The 21,744-nt window shown below is 46.6% G+C and overlaps 1 protein-coding gene across 4 annotated transcripts in view; it reads left to right on the top strand.

Annotated features, from left to right (window-relative positions):
* Window positions 1–21,744, top strand: part of KNTC1 (kinetochore associated 1) — a 139,432-nt gene that overhangs the window by 96,802 nt on the left and 20,886 nt on the right. For 3 of the 4 annotated variants that reach the window (XM_061602350.1, XM_061602352.1, XM_061602349.1), the window contains 9 exons: window positions 533–749; window positions 1,487–1,560; window positions 2,971–3,181; window positions 4,098–4,207; window positions 13,722–13,756; window positions 14,541–14,619; window positions 17,338–17,456; window positions 18,092–18,227; window positions 18,506–18,601. In XM_061602350.1, coding sequence (XP_061458334.1) covers window positions 533–749; window positions 1,487–1,560; window positions 2,971–3,181; window positions 4,098–4,207; window positions 13,722–13,756; window positions 14,541–14,619; window positions 17,338–17,456; window positions 18,092–18,227; window positions 18,506–18,601 — 1,077 coding nt within the window. The remainder of the gene's footprint in view (window positions 1–532; window positions 750–1,486; window positions 1,561–2,970; window positions 3,182–4,097; window positions 4,208–13,721; window positions 13,757–14,540; window positions 14,620–17,337; window positions 17,457–18,091; window positions 18,228–18,505; window positions 18,602–21,744) is intronic. The other variant, XM_061602351.1, reaches the window with a different exon arrangement.

The following is a 21,744-nucleotide window of genomic DNA, read 5'->3' as shown; positions in this document are numbered from 1 at the left end:
AGCAGCCTTCCAGGGTTTTAGGCAGGAGACTCTCCCAGTCCTACCTGGAGATGCTGGAGATTAAATCTAGAACCTTCTGTATGCAAAGCAGATGCTCTGCCGCTGAGCCACAGCCCTTCGTCGAATTGCCATATCCCAAAAGAGTGGTCAAATCTCGTGAGTACCTGTCGCTGTGTAGCCAAAATGGCAGCATCCACTCACAAGAGGGGAAGATATGAGTGGGCTTAGGGAAACCCGAGACTTCCAGAGGTACAAAAAACAGAAGAGGAAACAAAGCAACAGAAGGAGGACTGAGCATGCTCAGTTGCTTTAGGATGCTAGCTGACTATTGGCAGAGAAATGGGTGGAAGGAACCAGAAAAGCTGGGAAGAGGGAGAATGGAATGGCGTGCTGGAAATCTGAATAGGAGCACACCACACTGCAGCATTGTGTTGCAGATCCCGTTTGTTAATGTCCTCAAAGTCATAAGGTAAGACGTTCTCACTCTATTCTGTTGGTTTTTGAGCACTTTTTTTTCTCCCCCCCCCCCCAGGTCTCGCTGGACACCCTCTACATGTCTGCAGCCGACCACATCTTCCAAGCAAAGCTGAAGCCGAAAATGTTGGAACTGACGAGAAATGGATATTTGCTGATGGCTAACAAGGAAACTGTTCAAACTATGCAAACCATTCAGTCTTATTTGCTCTCTATAACTAACCCAGAGTGGGCTACAGCACTTGCCCACAAGATCTCACAAGAACTTCCGACAGGTATGGGAGAGCGTTTATTGTTCTATGTGGCCTTTAAAGAAAACCAAACCTTTCAATCAAAGAAACTCTTCTTCTTGATAGCATATCAACGTAGGAAGCAGCCTTAGGGTAGGTCAGAGTGTTTGTCCGCCTCTCCTGGCATCATCTGCTCCGTGATTAGCTCTAAGGTCTCAGACGCAGGAGGGCCTTCCACTTTACCTCCTGCCTGGCCCTTTGCTGGAGATGCTGGGGATTGAAACTGGAGGCTTTGGCATGCAAAGGCCACAGGCTTTCACTGAGCTCCGCCCCCTCCCAATATGTGCGCTGGTTCTATTTAGCATGCGAGTGTGCGAAGCACTGTACGTTCTTTGTTGTAGCTTCTTCATTGTTTCTTCCCAGAACAGACTGGGATGATTCCTACATTCCCAGCCTCTCCAAGGCCCCACCCATTTGCCCTTCTGAAATGAATATTGTCTTCTGGGAGTACTTGACACATTTGCACAGCTCTGGTCCTTACTGCTCCTCTCACACTTGGGCGGTGGTGACCCCATGGACTGCTAGATGTTTTGTACAGTGGGGCAGGTTAGGCCTCTTGTCTTGAGTGATTAGTCAGTCTCATGGTCCTGTTGCCTTGCAGCCAAGCTTTTGATGGAAAGCCCTAACTCAGGCCATTCTGAGATCTAAGCAAAGGGAGTGGGGATGTGACTGAGAGAGTCCTCCATGTTGTCTGTCTTTCTTTTTTTGCTTCTCCTCTCCAGGATCTGCCAAGATCCATGCTCTGGAATTCTGCTGCAATTTAGCTGAAGGATGGCTAAAGAATAAAGCTGTGATGGTAAAACTGTGCATAAAACTGACTTGACTCTTGCGCCACAATCCTCCTATTGATACTTAGAGAATGATTTTGGATTACACATTGTGTGTGTGTGTGTAATATGAGGTACCAGTTCCCAGAATTCTGCTGCACTCTATTGGGAGCATGAAACAAAACCTGGGGATGTGACTACACAGAGAGGAGAAGGCTTAATTCTCAGTGGCTGGGGTCACTAGAGGTGGGGAATAGGCTTGACTTTCTTTCCCCGTTCATTCCTATGGGGAGAAGTCAAGCACTGCATGGGGGACTATTGCTGCCTTAGGGCACAACCTTCCCTCCATAGGTGGCACTGAGTTGCCCGATCCTTACTGACAAGATGTACAATGTGTGTCTCTCTTTACAGAGTGTATTGTCTCTCCACACAAATGCTGTCCATTGTAATGACAGGCAATTCGCTAGTTTTGGGTTGTGTGTTGTTTTTTTAATAAAGCACATACTGTAGATCATTTTCTAGAGAGCCAGTGTGGTGTAGTGGTTAAGGTGTTGGACTACGACCTGGGAAACCAGGGTTCAAATCCCCACACAGCCATGAAGCTCACTGGGTGACCTTAGGCCAGTCACTGCCTCTTAGTGTCAGAGGCAGGCAATGGTAAACCCCCTCTGAATACCGCTTACCATGCAAACCCTATTCATAGGGTCGCCCATAAGTTGGAATCGACTTGAAGGCAGTCCAGTTGATGTAGATCATTTTATGTGCTGTACAACAGTTTTTAAAGACAAATCACGAAGCAGTCCCCACCCATAGACATGATACAAAAGAAAAAAGGAAGAGAAGGTAAGACGGATGGAGGCAATTCTGGGAAAAGAGCCAAATGGCATTTCGTCTCCACTGAGCCAATGGAGTGTGGTTGTGCTATTTTGCCTCTGCAGTGTCCAGGTGGAATGTCGGCTAACAGAAGACTGTTTTGGAAGAGAACATATATAATAATGTCCTGGGGTGACAGTCCCAGTTACCCAAGCCTAAGATAACCATAACCACCACACTACATACAGCCACAAAGGGAGAATGAAGGACAGGGGAAAACCCTAAAAGTCAACAAACCCAACTACCAAACTGTCCATGTCTTGGTTTACTGACAGTTCTTATTGTATTCTTCTTGTTCACCGCCCAGAGAGCTAATGCTAGTGGGGCGGTATAAAAATTTAACAAAATAAATAAATAAATAATAAATAAATAAGATTGTGGATATTGGCAGACGTTAGTATGCGCTTTTAAGTAGGTATGTTAAGCTGCCACTGTAAGAAATGTGCTTTGCACACACCAGTTGAACTTAACAGTTTTTACATTCTCATCTGTTTATTTTTCCATTTGTTTGTTGACAGAGCCTCTAAGCTCTGCTCATAAATAACATGTTCTGTCTTCTGATAAAGGACGAGTCTCGCGACAAGGCCCAAGTGCACCTGAAGAAGCTGCAGGTGCAACACCAGAGATCTGCTACAGAGGCTGTGCTCGTGGCGCACAAGCTGAACTCTGAGGAACATCAGAAACTCATTGGAAAGCCTGCAAATCTGGTCATTTTGCTTTATCAGCACAGCAGCATATCTTGGAGAGTTCAGAATCCAGCTGGCAGAGATTACCCAGGTTAATTCACACTTCTCTTGCCCTCTGTGAGAGCCGGCTCTGAAAGGTCAAGTGCATTTACCTGGAGTGCTCAGACCTGCAATGGTCCCACTGACCTAACAGTACCACTGTTATCACTTTGCACACAACAAGGTCAGAGGCGACATGAGGAGTCTGCTCACCATTCTTCGCAATTAACTGGCCTGGTGGCAGAAAGATAAATAAATATAAATAAATGAAATAAGGGTGTTTTGTCAATTGCCTCCCCTTCCTAAGATTCTACCACTTTTACTGCTGCCTCCATGCACTACCTGTGTAGAGAAAGAGTTGCCGAATGATGTGCCTGGGAACTTGAGGTTTCCTCAGAGCCTTGTTAGGTGGCTTGCCTGTTACTGCCAATCTTCCCCTGCAATGTGCATTTATGGGAAGGTTTTGGCCACATAGGACATACTCTCGTGTCATGTTGGGCACAGGTGTTTTCTATGAACAGAATGTTTGCAACCTAAAATATGGGATTCCCAAATCATCTGTAGCACTCCAAGGCTCTTGCGCAGACAAATCAATGTCGGGAGGGTTTGCTGAGGTCAGAACGTTTCATGATTTAGCGCATGTCCATATGGCGGCTGTTCACAATCCCTGTTGGGCACTGTAGACACACCCAGAAGCATAATGAGATATGCACTTTCTTCCCCCAGAACAACCCTTGGACAAAAGACGAGGTCAGCCATGAATGTGCTGCACATTCCGTGTTTGTCTGCAACAGCTTTTTTCATGTGTATGTTCACATGAAGCCCTTGCTAACTGACGATCCCAGCGCATGTGGAAGTGCTCATATAAACTCATGCTAGTCTCATTTTTGGACTGATATGTGAAGAATGGAAGGTGAAGGAGGATTTTGTCATGTTCTCTTAAAAGTATTGTATCTTTGTCTGCATAGATATCCATGCTGCAGCTGAAGAAATAGCTGAAATTAACGACTTGGATATGAAGAAAATATGGGATATGCTATTAGAAAAATGGCTGTGCCCAAGTGTACCACCAAGAGACGTAAGTGTGTCCTTTACCAGGAGGAATCTGTCATGTTTTTTGTCTTGTGCCAGTAGCTGAGAATTAACTGCTTCATGTTGTAACCAGCAGCCACCATATCATAAGAACATACCTGCTGGATTAGCCCAAAAGTCCATCCTGCGTGTGTTAAAAGACATTAGAGCCTGCCTGAAGCTTTGGCTTTATGGTTACTGCCCTTTTTTAAGAGAAACCAAGTGGAACTCTTGGGAAAACAAAAGGATTAGGGCAGTTCATTAGAGTTTCTGTAGGCCTCTGCTGGGTTCGGAAATGTTTCCAATAATAGCTTAGTTCTGCTACATTGCCTGGTCCTGAGTATAACACTTGCCACTGTGACCAGCCAGATGGCTTTGGGAAATTCACAAGCAGGACTTGAAGGCAATAGCCCTCTCTTGCTATTCCCCCTGCCCCCAGCAACTGGTATTTGGTGGCAGACTGAACGTAGAGGTTCTGTATAGCCATTATGGCTAATAGCCATTGATAAACTTGTCCTTTATACATTTGTCTAATCCCCCTTTTAATGCAATTTTTGCTTGTAGCCATCACTACATCCTGAGGCAGTGAATTTTGCACATTAGAGTTGTGTGAATTAAGTACTTCCTTTTGTAAGTCATGAATCTCCTGCTAATCAGCTTTATTGGGTGACCCTGAATACTGGTATTATGGGAGAGGGAGTCAAACATCACTGAATCTACTCTCTCTGTCCACACCTCATGCAATTTTATAAGCCTCTCTCATGTTCCTGATTAGTCATCCTTTTTTTTCTAAACTAAAAGTCTCCCGGTGCTTTAGCCTTTCCTTACAGAGAAAGATGATTTGATGCCCTGATCAGTTTGAATGCATCTCTGTAATTAGCTTTTTTTAATAATAAAAAAATGGTACGTTTGTACCAAGCCCCTTAGAAATTGGTTAGTTGATTATTTCTGTTGCATGACTGGACTAGTAACAGGTAGAGATGGGGACTTAAGGGAGAACTTTTTTTTTTTTTATCAACCCTGACTCTTAATTCTTAGAAACTCTGCTCAGATCTCCTTGGGTTTGTTTATTTAAAACTTTTATAAGTTTCCTTTTAGGACACCTACCTTCACATGCTGGCTTCCACACACTGTCAAAATACTAAAAACCAAATATTTACAAAACATATTACAAAATTCTCATACCATATTAAAAATAACCATAAAACTAGTCATAAGAATAAAACTTGATTAAACCAACATAATACAATTTAAGAGTAGCTAAGCCTTCAAAACCACATAGCCAATTATATGTGATTCCAAGCCTTTTAAGTAAACTGCCTACTTGTGGTTGCTGTACAGTTTTCCATAGGAGGTATGCCATCAAGTGGGTAATAGCTCCACCTATCGTCCGAAGGCAAGAATGTTTCTGAAGTCAAGACTAGGGGCGTCAGGCCCCTCCCACTCTCCAGTTCATTCTTGCCTTCGTCCGTGCAAGATATAATGCTTAGCGTCTAGATAAGTTTTTTGTATTGTGTGACAGGGTGTGAAGGTCTTCCTTTGTGTGTCTACTCACTGTTTCCTTCCCTCTGTCTTGTCTATATCACTGTGTGTCTTGTTATTCTGAGGAATTTCCTCGGGGGGAGGTTTTCGCCCTTGCCTGGGCCATTTTTTCTCCCCAGCTTTTAGCCTAACGGCTTTTTAGAGACCCCGCGGCTGCGGCTCTCTCTCTCTCAGGTGGCGGTCAAACGGGAGCTTGCTACTGCAGCTCCTTGCTTTACCCCGCCGCTTTTTTCGTGCCCAGCTTTTAGCCTAACGGCTTTTTAGAGAGACCGCAGCTGCGGTTCTCTCTGTCTTAGGCAGCGTTTGAACGGGAGCTTGCGGCTGCAGATCCCTGCTTTACCCCACCGCCTTCTTTCGTGCCCAGCTTTTAGCCTATCGGCTTTTTGAGAGACCGCGGCTGCGGTTCTCTCTTTCTCAGGCGGCGGTCGCAGCCTTTAAACGGGAGCTTGCGGCTGCAGCTCCCTGCTTTACCCCGCCTTTGGTTTCGTGTCTCACGTCTCCCCCAGGAGACTGCTTTGTCCAGGAGCCTGTGGCTGCGGCTCTCCTCCCTTCCCTCGTAGAGGTTTGTAGTCGTCGGACTGCTCTGCCTTCCCCGACCATTTCGCGGCTTTAGATCTCTCGCCGCGGCGGTCCCTGCAGTCTGCGGCTGTGGCTTTATCCCTTATACTGCCTCTGTTACTACGGGGTCTTCCCTGGCCGACCTGCCTCCCTGCAGCGTCTCCCTTGCCTTATTTAACAACCGCGACTAAGTTTTCAGCCCCGCGGCTGTAGAACGGCTTTACGGCCGCCCCTTTTGTGCAGTTAATTTTCCATTGCTCCTGCCTCGTTCAACCGTTGTTATTCTACAACGTATCCGCCATTTTTGATTAAAAATTTTCCCGCTCTTTTCACGGGCGCCATTTTGTTTGCTCCCTTCTTTTCCTGCCCTTACTGTTTGGTCTATCCCATCCTAACAACGGGCCTCGCTTGAAAGAGCTGGGGCTAGCAGTTTTATTAAAGCGTCATCGCCATCCTCCCTGTGTGCATGTGTGCTGCAGATAGAATCCTATAGTACACAGAATCTCCTCCTGTTCCAACTATTCGACTGCTACAACTCTTGAATCCACACATTCTCAGGACTGTCTCAAGGCTGTAGTTGTGGACCAGGCTGTCTGAATTGTACATTCTGCCCCACTCGTGGCTGTGTACTAAGACTGTGGGATTGTGCACCGCTGCTCGAACTGTACATTCTGCCCCATCCGTGGCCGTGTACCAAGGCTGTTGATACTGTGCAAAGCTGTGCAAATATTACATTCTGCTCCATCTGTAGCCGTGTACCAAACCTGTTGATACTGTGCAAAGCTATCTGGACTGTGCATTCTGCCCCATCCGTGGCCGTGTACTAAGACTGTTCATAGTGTACATTCTGCCCCATCCGTGGCCGTGTACTTAGCCATCTGCCAGTGCATTCTGCCCCATTCGTGTGCCGTGTACTGAGCCTGTTCGGGTCTGTGCATTCTGCCCCATCCGTGGCCATGTACTGATACCCTTTAAATATATATGATGGCAGAACAGCCAGAGACAATCCAGGCAACCAAGCCGAAACAACAGCCAGAGACAAACCAGGCAACCAAGCCGAAACCATCTAAGGCGGTCAAGCATAAGCATTCCAAAGTGGTTACCAAAACTAAACATCTTTCCAGCCACAGCACAACCAAGCAGCCTCGCTATGTCTCTGTTCCAGTTCCAGAGGGGTCAACCCATGCACAGTTAACGACTCTCTTTCATTCTCCTGCTGTTTCCTCTGATGAGGAGGACTTTGCTGGTTTTCCTGAACAACCAACGGTCAGCCAACCTGGGGCTTACTCCTCTTCACTGCCTGTGGGACCGTCCACAATCCCACCTATACAAGAGCAACCGTCTACATCTCCGGGACTGCAGCTGTCCCATGAGTTCATTTCACAACTTCAGGGCATGCTGTCATTCTTCGCTCAGAGGCAGTCACTGTCACAAGTTCCCGCTATTCCTCAACACAGCAGGGACCACTTTGTACACAATGAGACGAACCCATCGTGCTCTCCAAATCCGTTTGACATTGCCAGGGGCAGGTTTGTTGATGACGTCTCTTGTGAGTCCACATTCGCTCTGCAAGACGAAGGAGACAAATGGAGTGACCATTCGGAACATGAGCAGGATACATCTTATCGTCTCTTTGATGCCTCAGACTACCAGCCCCTTGCGTGCAGAGTGTTGAATACTCTTGGCCTTCAATCCACGCCAACTGCAGCTGCCACTCCCGCTATAAAGGGGGCCAGGGTGTTGAAATCCCCCACGCCAGCAGAGCACTATCTTCCTGTGCCAGATCCCATCGCTAAACTGGCCAAGGACAAATGGTCTCACCCTTTACAAACACGCCGATTTAATAACCTTGCGGACAGACTTTATCCTTTGGCTCCGGACTTTACTACCAGACTGACCGTCCCTGGCATAGACGAGCCAATTTCCAGCTTAGTTTCCAGATCCCTTTTGCCAAGGGAAGGAGATTCTCATTTAAAGGATGCCACTGAGCCAGAGACTGGACTTTGCCTTACGCAAGACTCATGAGGCCACCGCCTTTTCTATGCGTGCTTCTACATCAGCCTCTATTTTCCCCAGGGCAGCGATGATGTGGTTGGACGGCCTCTTAGAGGATCCTAATCCAGATCCTGTTTCTCTGCGGAGATCACTGATAAAATTGCGCAAGACAGCTGCTTTTGTGGCTGATGCCACCTTGGATGCAAATCAGCTAGGAGCACGCGCTATGGCGGCTCAGGATGTTGCCCGACGGACCCTCTGGCTTCGTCACTGGCAGGCTGACTCTACTGCCAGAGTTAATCTATCACAGACACCTTATGCCGGATCATTACTTTTTGGCGAGGACACCCTCAAGGCAGTGCTTGTTGACCCCAAGGACTCTCGAAAACCTGTCTTGGCCATTGTCAGAAACGTCGAGTGCAGACCTTTCAGACGTTTCGCCTCGTACCGCACATCTCAGCCCTTTCGAGGTACGTGGCCTGGGGGACGAGGCCGCGAGTTCCCAACATATGATTTCTGCTCCTCCAGGGGAGGCTGGAACAGACGTTTCCCGGGCAGAGGTCAGTACCAGGGGCGCAGAGGTTCATCAACGTCCTCATACAGGGGAGGGTCTCACCAGCGCAGACAGTATTAGCGCAATCCCAGTTGGGGCAGATTGCTTATGTTCGGCGAACATTGGCTGCGTCTGACTCAGGTCTCCTGGATCAGAGAACTTTTTTGTTATGGATATGCAATTGAATTTTAGGCAACACCTCCAGACAAGTTTCATCCCTCCCCCTGTCTCAGGGCACCAGCCAGGCACTGCATCATGCAGACTGCCATACATCACCTCTTGGACATAGCGGCGATAGAGCCAGTCCGTACAACAGAGAGGTCAGAAGGGGTGTACTCCCTCCTATTTGCTGTGCCCAAACGAGATCTGTCATGGAGGGCGGTATTGGACCTCAAGTTCATTAACCGTTTCGTAAAGTATCGCAGGTTCAAAATGGAATCCCTCCACTCCATTACAGAATGCCTGCATGAAGGAGACTTCCTGGCTTCTATCGACCTAAAGGAAGCGTATCTCCATGTGCCTATTTGCATAGCCCACAGAAAATTTCTTCGGTTTCCCTTTGGCTCCCAGCATTTTCAATATCGAGCGATGCCGTTCGGGCTCTCGTCTGCCCCGAGAGTATTTACCAAGGTGCTACTCATACTAGTGGCTTACCTCCGGCTTCAAGGGGTCCATATCTACCCCTATCTGGATGATCTTTTAATACAGGCAAGTTCCAGGGAGCGGGCTCATCGCCATCTAACTCTCACGCTCCATGTCTTACAGGCCCACGGCTGGCTAGTCAACTTCGACAAAAGCCATCTCCAACCAACCCAACATCTACAGCATCTAGGGGCGATGTTGGACACCCTGCAAGCGACAGTGTTCCTGTTCCCAGATCGCATAACTGCTATCACAGACATCCGCAGACGTCATGCTTCTAGCCAGGGCTCTCGGAATGTTGGTGTCCACCATTCATATTGTTGCATGGGCTCGAGCTCATACTCGCCAGCTACAGTGGGCCTTGCTGCCGTTCCAACACGACATTGCCAACTCAAACCATCGAGCTATTCCCTTGAGCCCCACACTGCATTTGTCATTCCGCTGGTGGACGAGGGTACAACATCTCACCCAGGGCACTCCGTTCAGAGAACCCCACAGGACTGTCATCACCACAGATGCCAGTCTCCTTGGCTGGGGAGCCCACTGCAACTCCCAGTTCATTCAGGGGGCTTGGAGCACAGCAGAGCAAACTCAGAGCATCAATTGGCTGGAACTAAAGGCTGTCCACTTAGCTCTGCTTCATTTTCAATCTCTGTTCCACTTGGACCATGTTCTCATTCTAACGGACAACACGTGTGCCAAATCTCATTTAAACAGACAAGGGGGGACCAGGTCCCTTCCTCTGCAGAACCTAGCTTCCCTCATATTCAACTGGGCAGAGCAACATCTGCAATCCTTAAAAGCAGAACATCTCAGAGGAATTCTGAATGTGACGGCAGACTGGCTCAGCAGGCAACAGGTGTTCCCTGGAGAATGGAAACTTCATCCGACCATTTTCCACCTTCTCCAGTGTCGGTTCGGCAGCTTCTCAGTTGATCTCTTTGCCTCCAGTCGCAATTGCCAGCTACCCAGGTACTTTGCTCGATACCTGGACACGTCAGCGGAAGCAGTGGATGCTCTGTCGCTACCGTGGCCAGATGACCTATTGTACGCCTTCCCTCCAATACCACTGTTAGCCAGAACCTTGAGGAAGGCGCGGCACGAGAGGGCCAAACTGGTTCTGATAGCACCATATTGGCTCCGTCGACCGTGGTTCTCGGATCTCCTTGCAATGTTGGTGACGGATCCTTGGACACTCCCGGTGAGGCCAGACCTCTTATCCCAGGGCCCAGTATGGCATCAGGACCCCAACTGGTTCAACCTAACAGCGTGGCTTTTGAACGGCGACATTTGAGGTTGGCTGGACTGTCTGAAGCTGTTATTGACATTATCTTAGCCTCGAGACGACCATCCACCACCCGTATATATCAACATACTTGGGTGGCATTTTCCAGGTGGTGTCAGACTCAGCACCTTGATCCTTCACAGGCTACAATACAACAAGTGCTGCAATATCTTCATAGGGGCCTCACGATGGGACATGCGTCGACATGCGTCCACTCTGTCGTCGATTCTTTCAGTGGCCTCCACTGGTGCCCCTATTGCCTCACATCCGTTCATCAAACGCTTCCTCAGAGGCACTGTTCTACGCTCACCGGCTGTAGCCCACCATTTTGCCTCATGGAGTTTGTCAAAGGTGCTGCAGGCTTTACAACGTCCTCCGTTTGAGCCCCTCAGGACTGTGCCTTTACGTCTGTTGTCATTCAAGGTCCTGTTCCTGATCGCGATCACTTCTGCGAGACGAGTTTCGGAACTGGGCGCATTGTCTTCGGTCCGCCACCTCTGTGTCTTTCACAAGGACTCTGTTGTGCTGAAAACTGATCCTTCCTTCTGTCCCAAGGTCAATTCAGTTTTCCACTGCAACCAGGACATTGTTTCTTCCTTCATTCTGTCCAAATCCTACCCATCCTCTCAGGAAGGCTTGGCATTCGTTGGACGTTCGGAGGGCGCTCAAGACCTACCTGTCTAGGACTCAGGATATACGACGGACCGAGTCTTTGTTTGTATCCTTTCATCCAAGGTCTATGGGGCATAAAGTAGCTAATTCCACCTTGTCCCGCTGGTTGCGGGCATGTATTACCTTAGCATATGAGTCCCTTAAGCTTCCAGTTCCAGCTAGTATAACAGCTCATTCCACCAGGTCAGCAGCCACTACGGCTGCTTTCGCTACCAACGCTCCTGTTGCCGATATTTGCAGAGCTGCTGTTTGGTCTACCCCACATTCGTTTATAAGGCATTATAAAATAGACCGTTATGCCTCTGCCGATGCCTCTTTTGGCAGACGAGTGTTGCAACAGGTTCTTAATGAGGATTAGGTTGTGGGTGGTCCCTCCCTGTCATGGGCTGCTTTGGTACATCCCACTTGATGGCATACCTCCTATGGAAAATGGACCACTGGTCTTACCTGAAGGGTGATTTTCATAGGAGGTATGCCATCATGACCCTCCCAGTCGGAGGATACCTAGATATTTTTTGGGAATTTTATATATTCCTGTTACGCTATTTTATTACATTTCTTAGTGAAGTCAAGACTGCTTTTACTGTTATCTCGCTATGTTAGAGTCATATTATGAATGTTGCTATTATGTTATGATCTTCCTGGTAGGCCCGTTGGCCTTTTCTCCTGTATTTTTAGATATCTCTCTTTGGACTTGCTGCGAATGAACTGGAGAGTGGGAGGGGCCTGACGCCCCTAGTCTTGACTTCAGAAACATTCTTGCCTTCGGACGATATTACCCGCTTGATGGCATACCTCCTATGAAAATCACCCTTCAGGTGAGACCAATGGTCCATTTTCAGCAAATGCTATTTATTATTTATTTATTTATTAAATTTATATCCCGCTTTTCCTCCCAGTAGTAAGATCCCAGGGCAGCAAACAAAAACACTCTATAACATCATAAAAACAGATTTTAAAATATACTTAAACAGAACATCTCTTAAACATCTTTTTTTAAAAAAACTTTCAAAACATATTAAAAAGCAATTCCAACACAGACACAGGCTGGGATAAGCTCTCTGCTTGAAAGGCTTGTTGAAAGAGGAAGGTCTTCAATAGGTGCCAAAAAGATAACAGAGATGGTGCCTGTCTAATATTTAAGGGGAGGGAATTCCACAGGGTAGGTGCCGCCACACTAAAGGTCTATTTCTTATGTTGTGCAGAACAGACCTCCTGACAAGAGGGTATCGGCAGGAGGTCCTCACAAGAGCACAGTGATCGACTGGGTATACAATCTTTCAGGTATCCTGGTCCCAAGCTGTATAGGGCTTTGTATTACCAGAACCTTGAACTTAGCCTGATAGCTAAATGCTAAAGATGCAACTCTTTACCCTGGCTTTCAGTCCTTGAGATGAATGTTTTCAGGGCCCACCCTGACCCATTGTGAATGTAATGCATTTTTAATTGTTTTTAATGCTGTATTTTAAATTTCTGTAACTTGCCCTGGGACCTACTGGAAAGGGGAAGAAGTTTGGATTGGGATACTTTTATCTCACCATCAAAAAGCAGCGCCTGTGAACCGTGCACATATGATCATCACTTTCTAGAAGCATAGGGAAGGATGGTCTATCTTTGTGGGAAGAACCATGGCTCCGTGGTAGAGCATCTGCCTTGCATATAGAAAGACCCAAGTTCAGTCCCTAACATCTCCAGGAAGGGCTGTAAATGTCCCCTGTCTGGAACCCTGGAGAGCCACTGCAGTGAGCACAGACAAGACCGAGCCGGACAGACCAAATGGTCTGATTCAGTATAAGGCAGCTTTCTGTATTTCTTAGGTTCCTACTGAGGATTAGAAACTTCAAAAAGATTTGGGTTTCCCAGTTCTTAGAACAGCTGCAGATTTCTGTGGTCAGGACAGGAATCTGCAAATCACAATCCGGCTGCAACTTCACCAGTTTCCAGGTTCAGCCCAACACAATCAGTTGGAGAATAATTTGCATCTGCAAGTGTATGCCGGGGTCGTGGTGGAGAGGGAATATACACTCAACTCAGACAGTGACTGCACACAGAAGTTGCAAGAAGGGCAGAGCCCCAGTTAAAGAGAAGCAAAAAATGGCACCTGCTAAACAGGTTACGTCTCCCCCCCCCCCGAAAAAAGGGAGTCCAATGTCAGTTTCCAAATCCCATGATACAGAGAAGCTCTGGGCCTTGGCCCAACATCTCAGTCTTGTCCTTGAAAGCTAGCTTTCCAAAACCACACCCTTCTACTTTCCCTTATCTTTTTTTTAAAAGGTCTTTGAAGACATCCAAGATGAAGACTTTAAGAGGTAAGACTTTGTTCAGATGCAACCCTTTTGCTTGTTCTTCCACTGGCTTCAGGTTTCCTGGGAGGGCTTAGGCAATATGCCCCAAGTGGGGGGCCCTCCTCACCAAGGCAGTGCTGCCCCTGCTCATTACCCTCTCCTCCTGGACCTCATCTGCACAGCTCCACAGAGAGAGTTGCTGTTCCATCTCCTCTTGCTTGCTGAGAGGGCACGTGAGCAGGCAGCAACAGCAAGGAAGATGATCTGCAGGGCCAGGAGGCTCCAGAGATTAGCAGAGAGCCCCCTGCAGGGGTGTGGGCCTCAGTGGGTGCCCAGGGGGGCCAACCCTAGACACCGGCCCTGACTGCAGATTTGACCTGTCAGTTTTTTTCTCTTAAAGGCTTATTCTTCAGTAAGTTATTAACCTCAGCACATAATTTCAGCAGCATATTCTTTAGCCTTTGTACTGTGGAATGCCCTCTGCCATACGTGAAGCAGCACCATCAGTTGCTTCAGACATCTTGTGGCCCATAAGATTGGATCCTGTTACACACATCTGAATCCCCTGAATTTTTGTTTTATTTGCTTTTACGTGTTTTTATGCTGCTGTTTTATTGGTTTTAGGTTGTATTTTCATGTTTGTTTTAATGCTATATTACTTGTTTTTCAGACTGTACAGCACTTAGAGACTTTTGAAATATTAAGCGGTTTATAAATGTTTTTAAATAAAATAAAATGATGGACTATATGGAATAATATTCAGTGCAATCGGGAGTTGGCATAAAAAGAATGTTTTTTTGTTTTACAGAGTGTTATACCTCCTACAGCTTGGCCCAATGGATAAGCACTTAAGAATCCTTTATGCATGTACAGTAACTGTGACATCTGTAAGTTATTTTTGTGGGTGTTGGAGGTGCAGTGAGTGGGCACTTTTTACTGCACAAATTCTCTAGTTTGGAACTACTTGCTGGGGCCACAGGTGTCCCAAGTCTGAGCTAGCATTTGAACACGGGGCCCAAATAACTATTTCAAGCACAAGAAGTTATGAGATAATTTCTCTCTCGGAACCCACAGAACCCTCCTCTCTCAGCCATAAGACTGTTTGTTATAAACCATGCCAGGGATTGAGCCTGGTGCCTTCGGCCCTCCCGTTGGCCATGCTGGCTGGGGCTGATGGGAGTCCAGTAACTTCTGGAGGGCCAAATGCTTCCTCTGCACTAAGCTGTGGCCTGAAGCAAAAAAGTAAAACAATGCTTCTGACCCCCATAACTTTGTAAACCCATTGTTTTAAAATTTCTTGCGTACACTGCTTTGGGGGTGAACATCAACAAGCAGCATATAAAGTTTCATGAATAAAAGTTATTTCAAAAATAAAAAATACAAGCTTAGACATTATCTTGATGATTTTAAAGCAGCCACAGCAGCAATGGGGAAGCAGTAGAACAGGTTGACAAGGATTTGATTCTCCAAAGCACAATGGAACACAACTGTTTTTGCTTGATTGTGGAGCATTGATGGAGATAAATGGACATCCTTCAGAAGAGCATTACAGGGCTATGACCGAAAAGGCCCTGCATCCTGTAGCTACCAATACGACCTCTTGAAAATCTGAATCTGAAGCAGGTCCTCATTGTCTGATCTGAAATTTTGAGGACGCTTATATGGGTGAAGGCAGTCCCTGAGATAACCAGCATCTTGATTGGTTTTATTAGTCAAAACTAGCACCTTGGATTGAATGGAACTCAGAAACCAACTGGCAGACAAGGTACGAAATGTAATAGATCAGGGGTTGTCAACCCATTGTCTGTGGGCACCATGGTGCCTACAAAGGCCTTTGGTGGCATCTATAGTAGATAGCCCAGAATCTGAGCTTTCATTTAAAAACAAAAGTAATCTCTAGCTCTACTAAAAGTACTTCTTCTTGGCGATCACTCGTGACCGAGTAAGATTGTCTTCCAAAATATAGTCTTTAACAATGGATCCGTCTGAATCTGTATTCACCGCCGATGTACCAGACCATGACTAGGGGCTTCTGGATTTCACAGTCCTGCCCCCGTCGCCATTTGCCAATCGCCATGGGACTTTTGTTATGGAAGATGCCTGTGCGTGAATTTGTTTTATGTGGGGAGATCGGTGCACGATGATCAACACACAATCTTGACAGAAAAAGGCTTTGATCCAATGGCATGGATACCTACGATTGGAAGTCTTATCTGCTGCAGCATTCATCCGCCTTCACAGTACATAATTGTACAAAAAGTACAATTATGGAAGAAAATGTGCAGGTACTCTACTAAGCTGTAAAATGAGCCAGCTTTGCTGCTTCTGCCTGTCAGTGTTATTAGTCAACGAGTGAAGTCAGAGCTGTGACTGAAAAGAGGCAATGTGTTCGGCAGCCTAGGCTTTGATTTAGGTTTGGCACTGATGAAAAACAGTCCTTGTGAATTTAACAGCTAAAATGCAAGGCAGAAATTCTACAGGTCAAGTCTTTTCTAGTGTGGAAATGCAATAATGGGAAAAGCTTCACCATAACTACTTTCTTTGTGTTATGCTACACCCCCCCCCATGGCAGTCATTTTGTGACTGATATCCCCAGCACTCTCAAAAATCGCCCCCTGGCCTTTGAGTCCAGTTTCTAAATGCTGTCATTGGGTGGGGATGGGGGAATAGAATCAGGTATAAATACTAAATGGTATACAATAGTGTGTGAAGTTGTAATTAAATTATAAATAAATGGGAGTGAGTTAGGAATCAGGGCACTTCTGTCTGCTCTGCTCAGAGAGCAGATCTCTTTGGCTCATCTTTTACCTGAGCTGTTTTTATCCAAGCTGGTCATTTTAAGAACTTCATCTCAGCTGCAAATTCCTCTTCTCCCATAGGCAGGTGCCTGCAAACTAGCAAGGGCAACATTTCCTTTTATTGTTATTACTATTGGTTTTTTAATTTGCAAATTTAATGAAGAAAAACAAAGGGATCATATAAAAAAATTAAAATGAAGAAAAGAAAAAGAACTAATATATTAATAATAAAAAGCTCATATTAAGGATATAATAACCAACATTACATCCATCTTAAGTTAAACATATAAGTTAACATAAGCCCTCCAGATGTCCAAGTAGATATCCACACAAAATTGGCATCTATAAGAAATTGTCCAAATGTAGCCAGGGCAATGAGGTCCTCAGACTGTGGTGTGATAGCAGTGGGTGTTTGTCCTTCCAGGCTTGGACTATGAGTCTCTTAGCGACCAAAAGGTCTTTTAAAAATCTACGTTTGTTGTCCTGCCATTAACCCCAATGCTACAGGTACATAATTTAAAAGTACATGAACATCTGCAGATATCAAGGATTTTGCAAGTACAAAATTGATATGGACAGCAACTTCAGACCAAAAAGAATATATCAGTGAACAACATTTCTACTCTGCATCTGTCCTCTGAAAGAACAGAGCCTTTTGCAAAGTGTCAAGGATGGCATCTGGATTTTTTTCAGTGCCATTGAATGTCAAGCTGAATAAACTCAGAAAATGATACTGTGCTTTATAAATAGTTCAGTTTTGTTATTATTAAATGAGACTTCTACCTTTCTCTCCCTTCCCTGTTTTAGCCTATTGGAGTAAACCAGCTGACCTTCGCTCACAGAAGCCGGGCTCTCAAGTGTCTGCTTTGTTTGGCAGACCCTTGTGCTCTCGAATTCCTCTTCAAAAAACCCATCGAGAAAGTGAAGTAAGGAGAGTCTTGTTTTCCTTTTGACATAGAAAATGCCCACCCATAATGAGGCTTGGCTGAACTTCCCAAAGCACATTGTTGGCTCCCACCCAGCAACAGCATGTTCAGAGATTCCAGGGCTTCTAAGGAATTAATGGTAGGATGTATCATAGGCTAGTAGGCTGATGAATGGTTGTTGGCAAAGATTTCACCCTGGATCCCGCTGATCAAAGTCTAATGCTCTAGCCCCTACATCACACTGGGACTTCGTAGAAGCTGAGATCCAGCCAATTAGCTGCTGGAAAGGGAAGGGAAACTGGGAATGTGTGGAGGAGGGTTGGGTATTGAATACCACTCAGCCATTCAGTGGAATTTCAGGGCTCTGCATTTTACAGCTTTCAACATTGGATCAGGGAGGAGAAAGCATGTATGCAGGACCCACTGACACGCTCCATTCTTCATCTAGCTCAGTTTGGCTGCAGGGGCTGTGTGTGCACAGCCCTTTTTAGAAGCTTTCAGCATTTTGGTTTCCCTGTTACAGACTCTCTACATTTCTACAGAAATGAAAAGCAAAAAGAACCATCCTGTTTATATTAGCAAACAAGTTTAGGATAACAACAATAAATGCATAATTCGTTTTTGCTTGTCAATAGGTGTTTCCTGAAATGCTTAATTTACCTCGCTCAGTTTGAAATTCTGAATATTCCATACACATATGAATCATTTCATAGCACTCCCAAGGAAGCAATGATCAAAGGCTTGTGGAAGAACCATAGCCACGAACCCATGGTAACGTTACTGGGGACTGGAGGTCGGGGGAGACAGACCACCAGTAATGCATGTGTTAAAAGTGCTCCTTTTCTCATTCTTGCAACAAACCTGTGAGATAATTGGAAACTCGATGATGAGTGCAGCTTTAATAAACATCATACCTGTGGGCCTTCTGCCACTGACTATGCCTTTTTCCTCATGGTCTTTATTTTTTTTAATGCACAATAATGTATTAAGGAGGTTATCAAGTATACAGAAAATTAAATAGGCATAACACATTTTCTCATTGTTTTCAGGCAGTGAAACTTGTGACAGAGCTTAGTTTGGAATACAAAGTGCACAGTCCTTTACTCTGGAATGGTTTGCTTCAGAAGCTAATTGATTTCAATATGGTAAGCCTTTTCTTACATAGAAAAAATCTGTGTGTACTCTGTTGTCCTGCAGAGGAAGAGAAGTGATCTAGTGCCTATGTAGGCTTTGGTTGCTTGTAGTAAAATTTTCTAGTTGAAGGGAACATAAGAGACCTGCTGGGTCAGGCCAGTGGCCCATCTAGTCCAGCATCCTGTTCTCACAGTGGCCAGCCAGATGTCCATGGGAAGCCTGCAAGCAAGACCTGAGTGCAAGAGCGCTGTCCCCTTGTGCGGTTTCTGGCAACTGGTATCCAGAAGCACACTGTCTCTGACCAAATTCACCACCACAAGATGCAGTGATGGTCACCAGCTTGGATGGCTTTGAAAGGGGATTAGACAAATTCATGGAGGATGAGGCTGTTTTATCTCCACTGTCAGAGGCAGTGTGTAGCAGTTGTTGGGAATTGCAAGTGGGAGAATGCTGTTGAACTCAAGTCCTGCTTGTGGGCTTCCCAATAATGGGCATCTGGTTGGCCACTGTGAGAACAGGATGCTTGACTAGATGGGCCACTGGCCTGATCCAGCAGGCTCTTCTTGTGAACTTAACAACGCAGTAAAAAGAGTAAGAGGAGGATTTAAATGCATTCCTTAAAAGCACACAATGAGAGGAATAGAAATAGAAGTGCTTTAGCTGAATTGGGGACACTGTAGATAAAGCAGGTGTGTGGAGCCTTTGGCCATCCAGATGTTGCTGAACTACCACTCTCATCATCCCTGGCTCAGCGGCCATGCTTGCTGGAGCTAATGGGAGCTGGAGTCCAGCAACATCTGGAGGGCCAAAAGTTCCTCACACCTCTGTAAAGGATTGAGGATCCTCAATCTTCCCATCTTTGATGAGATTTCCCTCTTGGTGGAGAAGCTACATGTGTGAGCATGTACTTAGGGATGTAGAAACAAGAGTTCACCTTATGTCATGCAAAGGATGGTAGCCAGGTCACAGGGCTAAGCATGCAGCAATGAGCATTGCTGCCCATTAATACCTTGTAGCAGGTGAGCTTGTATGTGTATCTAATGCTAGAAAATCTCTGGGTAAGCATTGACTAGCTAGGACATTATTTTTCTCACACCAGCCGAACTCTACAAAGTAGAAAAAAGCTTAATATCCTTTTTGTCATTGTGTCTAACAGATCTATTTTAATGTGTAAAATGCTGCTTTTTCCTTAGGTAGTCCGACATCACGTGGGATATAGCACCATCTAGCGTCCGAAGGCAAGAATGGATCGAAGTCAAGACCTGGGGCATCGAGCCCCTCCCACTCCAGTTCATTCTTGCCTTCGTTCGTTCGAGGCGTTTGGATCTTCTACTGTAGCTAAGTTTGAGCGTGTGGGACTGTCAAAATTCTTCTTGTTTCTTCTCTCCCTCACCCTCTTTTTATATTGTCTGGGACCTTATTTTTTGGGGGGGGTTATTTTTACCTCACTTTGTTTCCCCCTTTTGGTCCTTTTGCTGAGGAATCCGGCTGCTGCTGTTTTCCCTTTTGGCTCCCGTCTCCCAGAGACGAGCCTTCCTTGAGAGCCGCAGCTGCAGCTCTCTTTTCAGCCAGTGTTTTAGTATTTTTTCCTCTTCGACGGAATCCGGCAGCTGCTGTTTTCCCTTTTGGCTCCCATCTCCAAGAGACGAGCCTTCCCTGAGAGCCGCAGCTGCGGCTCTCTTTTCGGCCAGTGTTTTAGTATTTTTTCCTTTTCGACGTCTCCCCACCGTAGGTGACGTCTGATTTTATTGGGCTCACCTCTCTTTTGGGATGAGCCCTGAGAGCTGCGGCTGCAGCTCTCTCATCAGCCCTTGCCCTGTCTTGCTGCTGCCTCCTCCAGGCGGCAGCCGTTTTTTCTCGCTTTTTACCTCGCCGGGAGCCGCAGCTGCGGCTCCTTTCATAACTGCTTTTTCGGCGGCGGCTGCTTGGGGCTGCGGCGAAAGGCTGCTGCCTTTTTTGCCTGATTTTTGCCTAGAGCTTTCACTCGTTTCGTCGGGAGCCGCAGCTGCGGCTCCTTTAACTTCTGCTTTTTTGGCGGGGGCTGCTATTGGGCTGAAGTGATAGGCGGCGGCTTCCCTCGGCAAGGGGTGGTTGGAGCTCGCCTTTGCGGCTCCTCTGCTAGCCTCTTTCTGCCTTGAGGCTCTTCAGGTGGCCATGGGAGGAATCTCCCCCCCAGCTTTTTTCGCATTTAAAGAGCGTCATCGTTTATATGCTGCGCTTGGAGCTCACCCTTGCTCCTCCTCCCCTATCTGTCTGCCTGACTACTGCCGCGGCCGTTACAGGCCTTCTAAAGCACCAGGAACCCTTGCCTGCCCGCCATTGTGCCTTCTTCCCGGCCACCATTTTGATTGAAATTCCTGCCCTTTTTCGCAGGCGCCATTTTGATCTGCCCATTTTTCCCGCCCTTTCTGTTCTCCTTCACTTGTTTGTACAGTTATTTAGTCAGGCTATCCAAGTGCCTGTAGGACGTATTTTTACAACAAGTGCCTCTGCACAGCAACTGCATATTCAGACTGCACCTTGAAATTATCTGCGCCGCAGCAGCATATTGGAACTGTACGCCACACCGCACCTCCCACCTCTGTGCATGTGTTGGTGATAGTACTCCGCCACACCGCACCCCCCACCTGTGTGCGTGTGTTGGTATAGTATTGCTGGGCGCTCAGAATGGCGGATCAACACTCAGATGCACATTCAGCAGCGGCTAAGAGACCCTGCAAGTCCTCGCATCATAAGTCTGCAAATCAAAAACTGCCCAGGCTGCACTCCAAGGCCGTGGCTAAAACTAAACACCTGTCTCGCCACAGTGCCACCAAAAACACACGTTACATTTCTGTGCCACATTCTCAAGCTGCTAACCAAGAGCACTTGACAGCACTCTTTAACTCTCCAGCTGGGTGATCTGAGGATGACTTCAAGGGTTTTCCTGACCAGCCTGGGGTCTGCCACTCACAATCTAGCCTGCCGCTCCAGCCCAGTGAGCCCACTGTTGCTGTTCCTCCACAAGCACAACCGCCTGCTGGTCTGCTATCAGGGCAACTACCTGCCTCTGTACCAGGACTGCAGTTGTCTCCTGAATTCCTGATGCAGTTGAAAGATATGCTAAGCCTCTTCTCAGATCAGTCGAGAGTCCAGACAGCTCCATTGACTAAGC

Source organism: Rhineura floridana, chromosome 19 (genome assembly GCF_030035675.1).
Source record: "Rhineura floridana isolate rRhiFlo1 chromosome 19, rRhiFlo1.hap2, whole genome shotgun sequence".
Taxonomy (NCBI): Eukaryota; Metazoa; Chordata; class Lepidosauria; order Squamata; family Rhineuridae; genus Rhineura; species Rhineura floridana.
The sequence above is the reverse complement of the archived record's forward strand: the minus strand, read 5'-3'. Positions and strand labels throughout refer to the sequence as shown.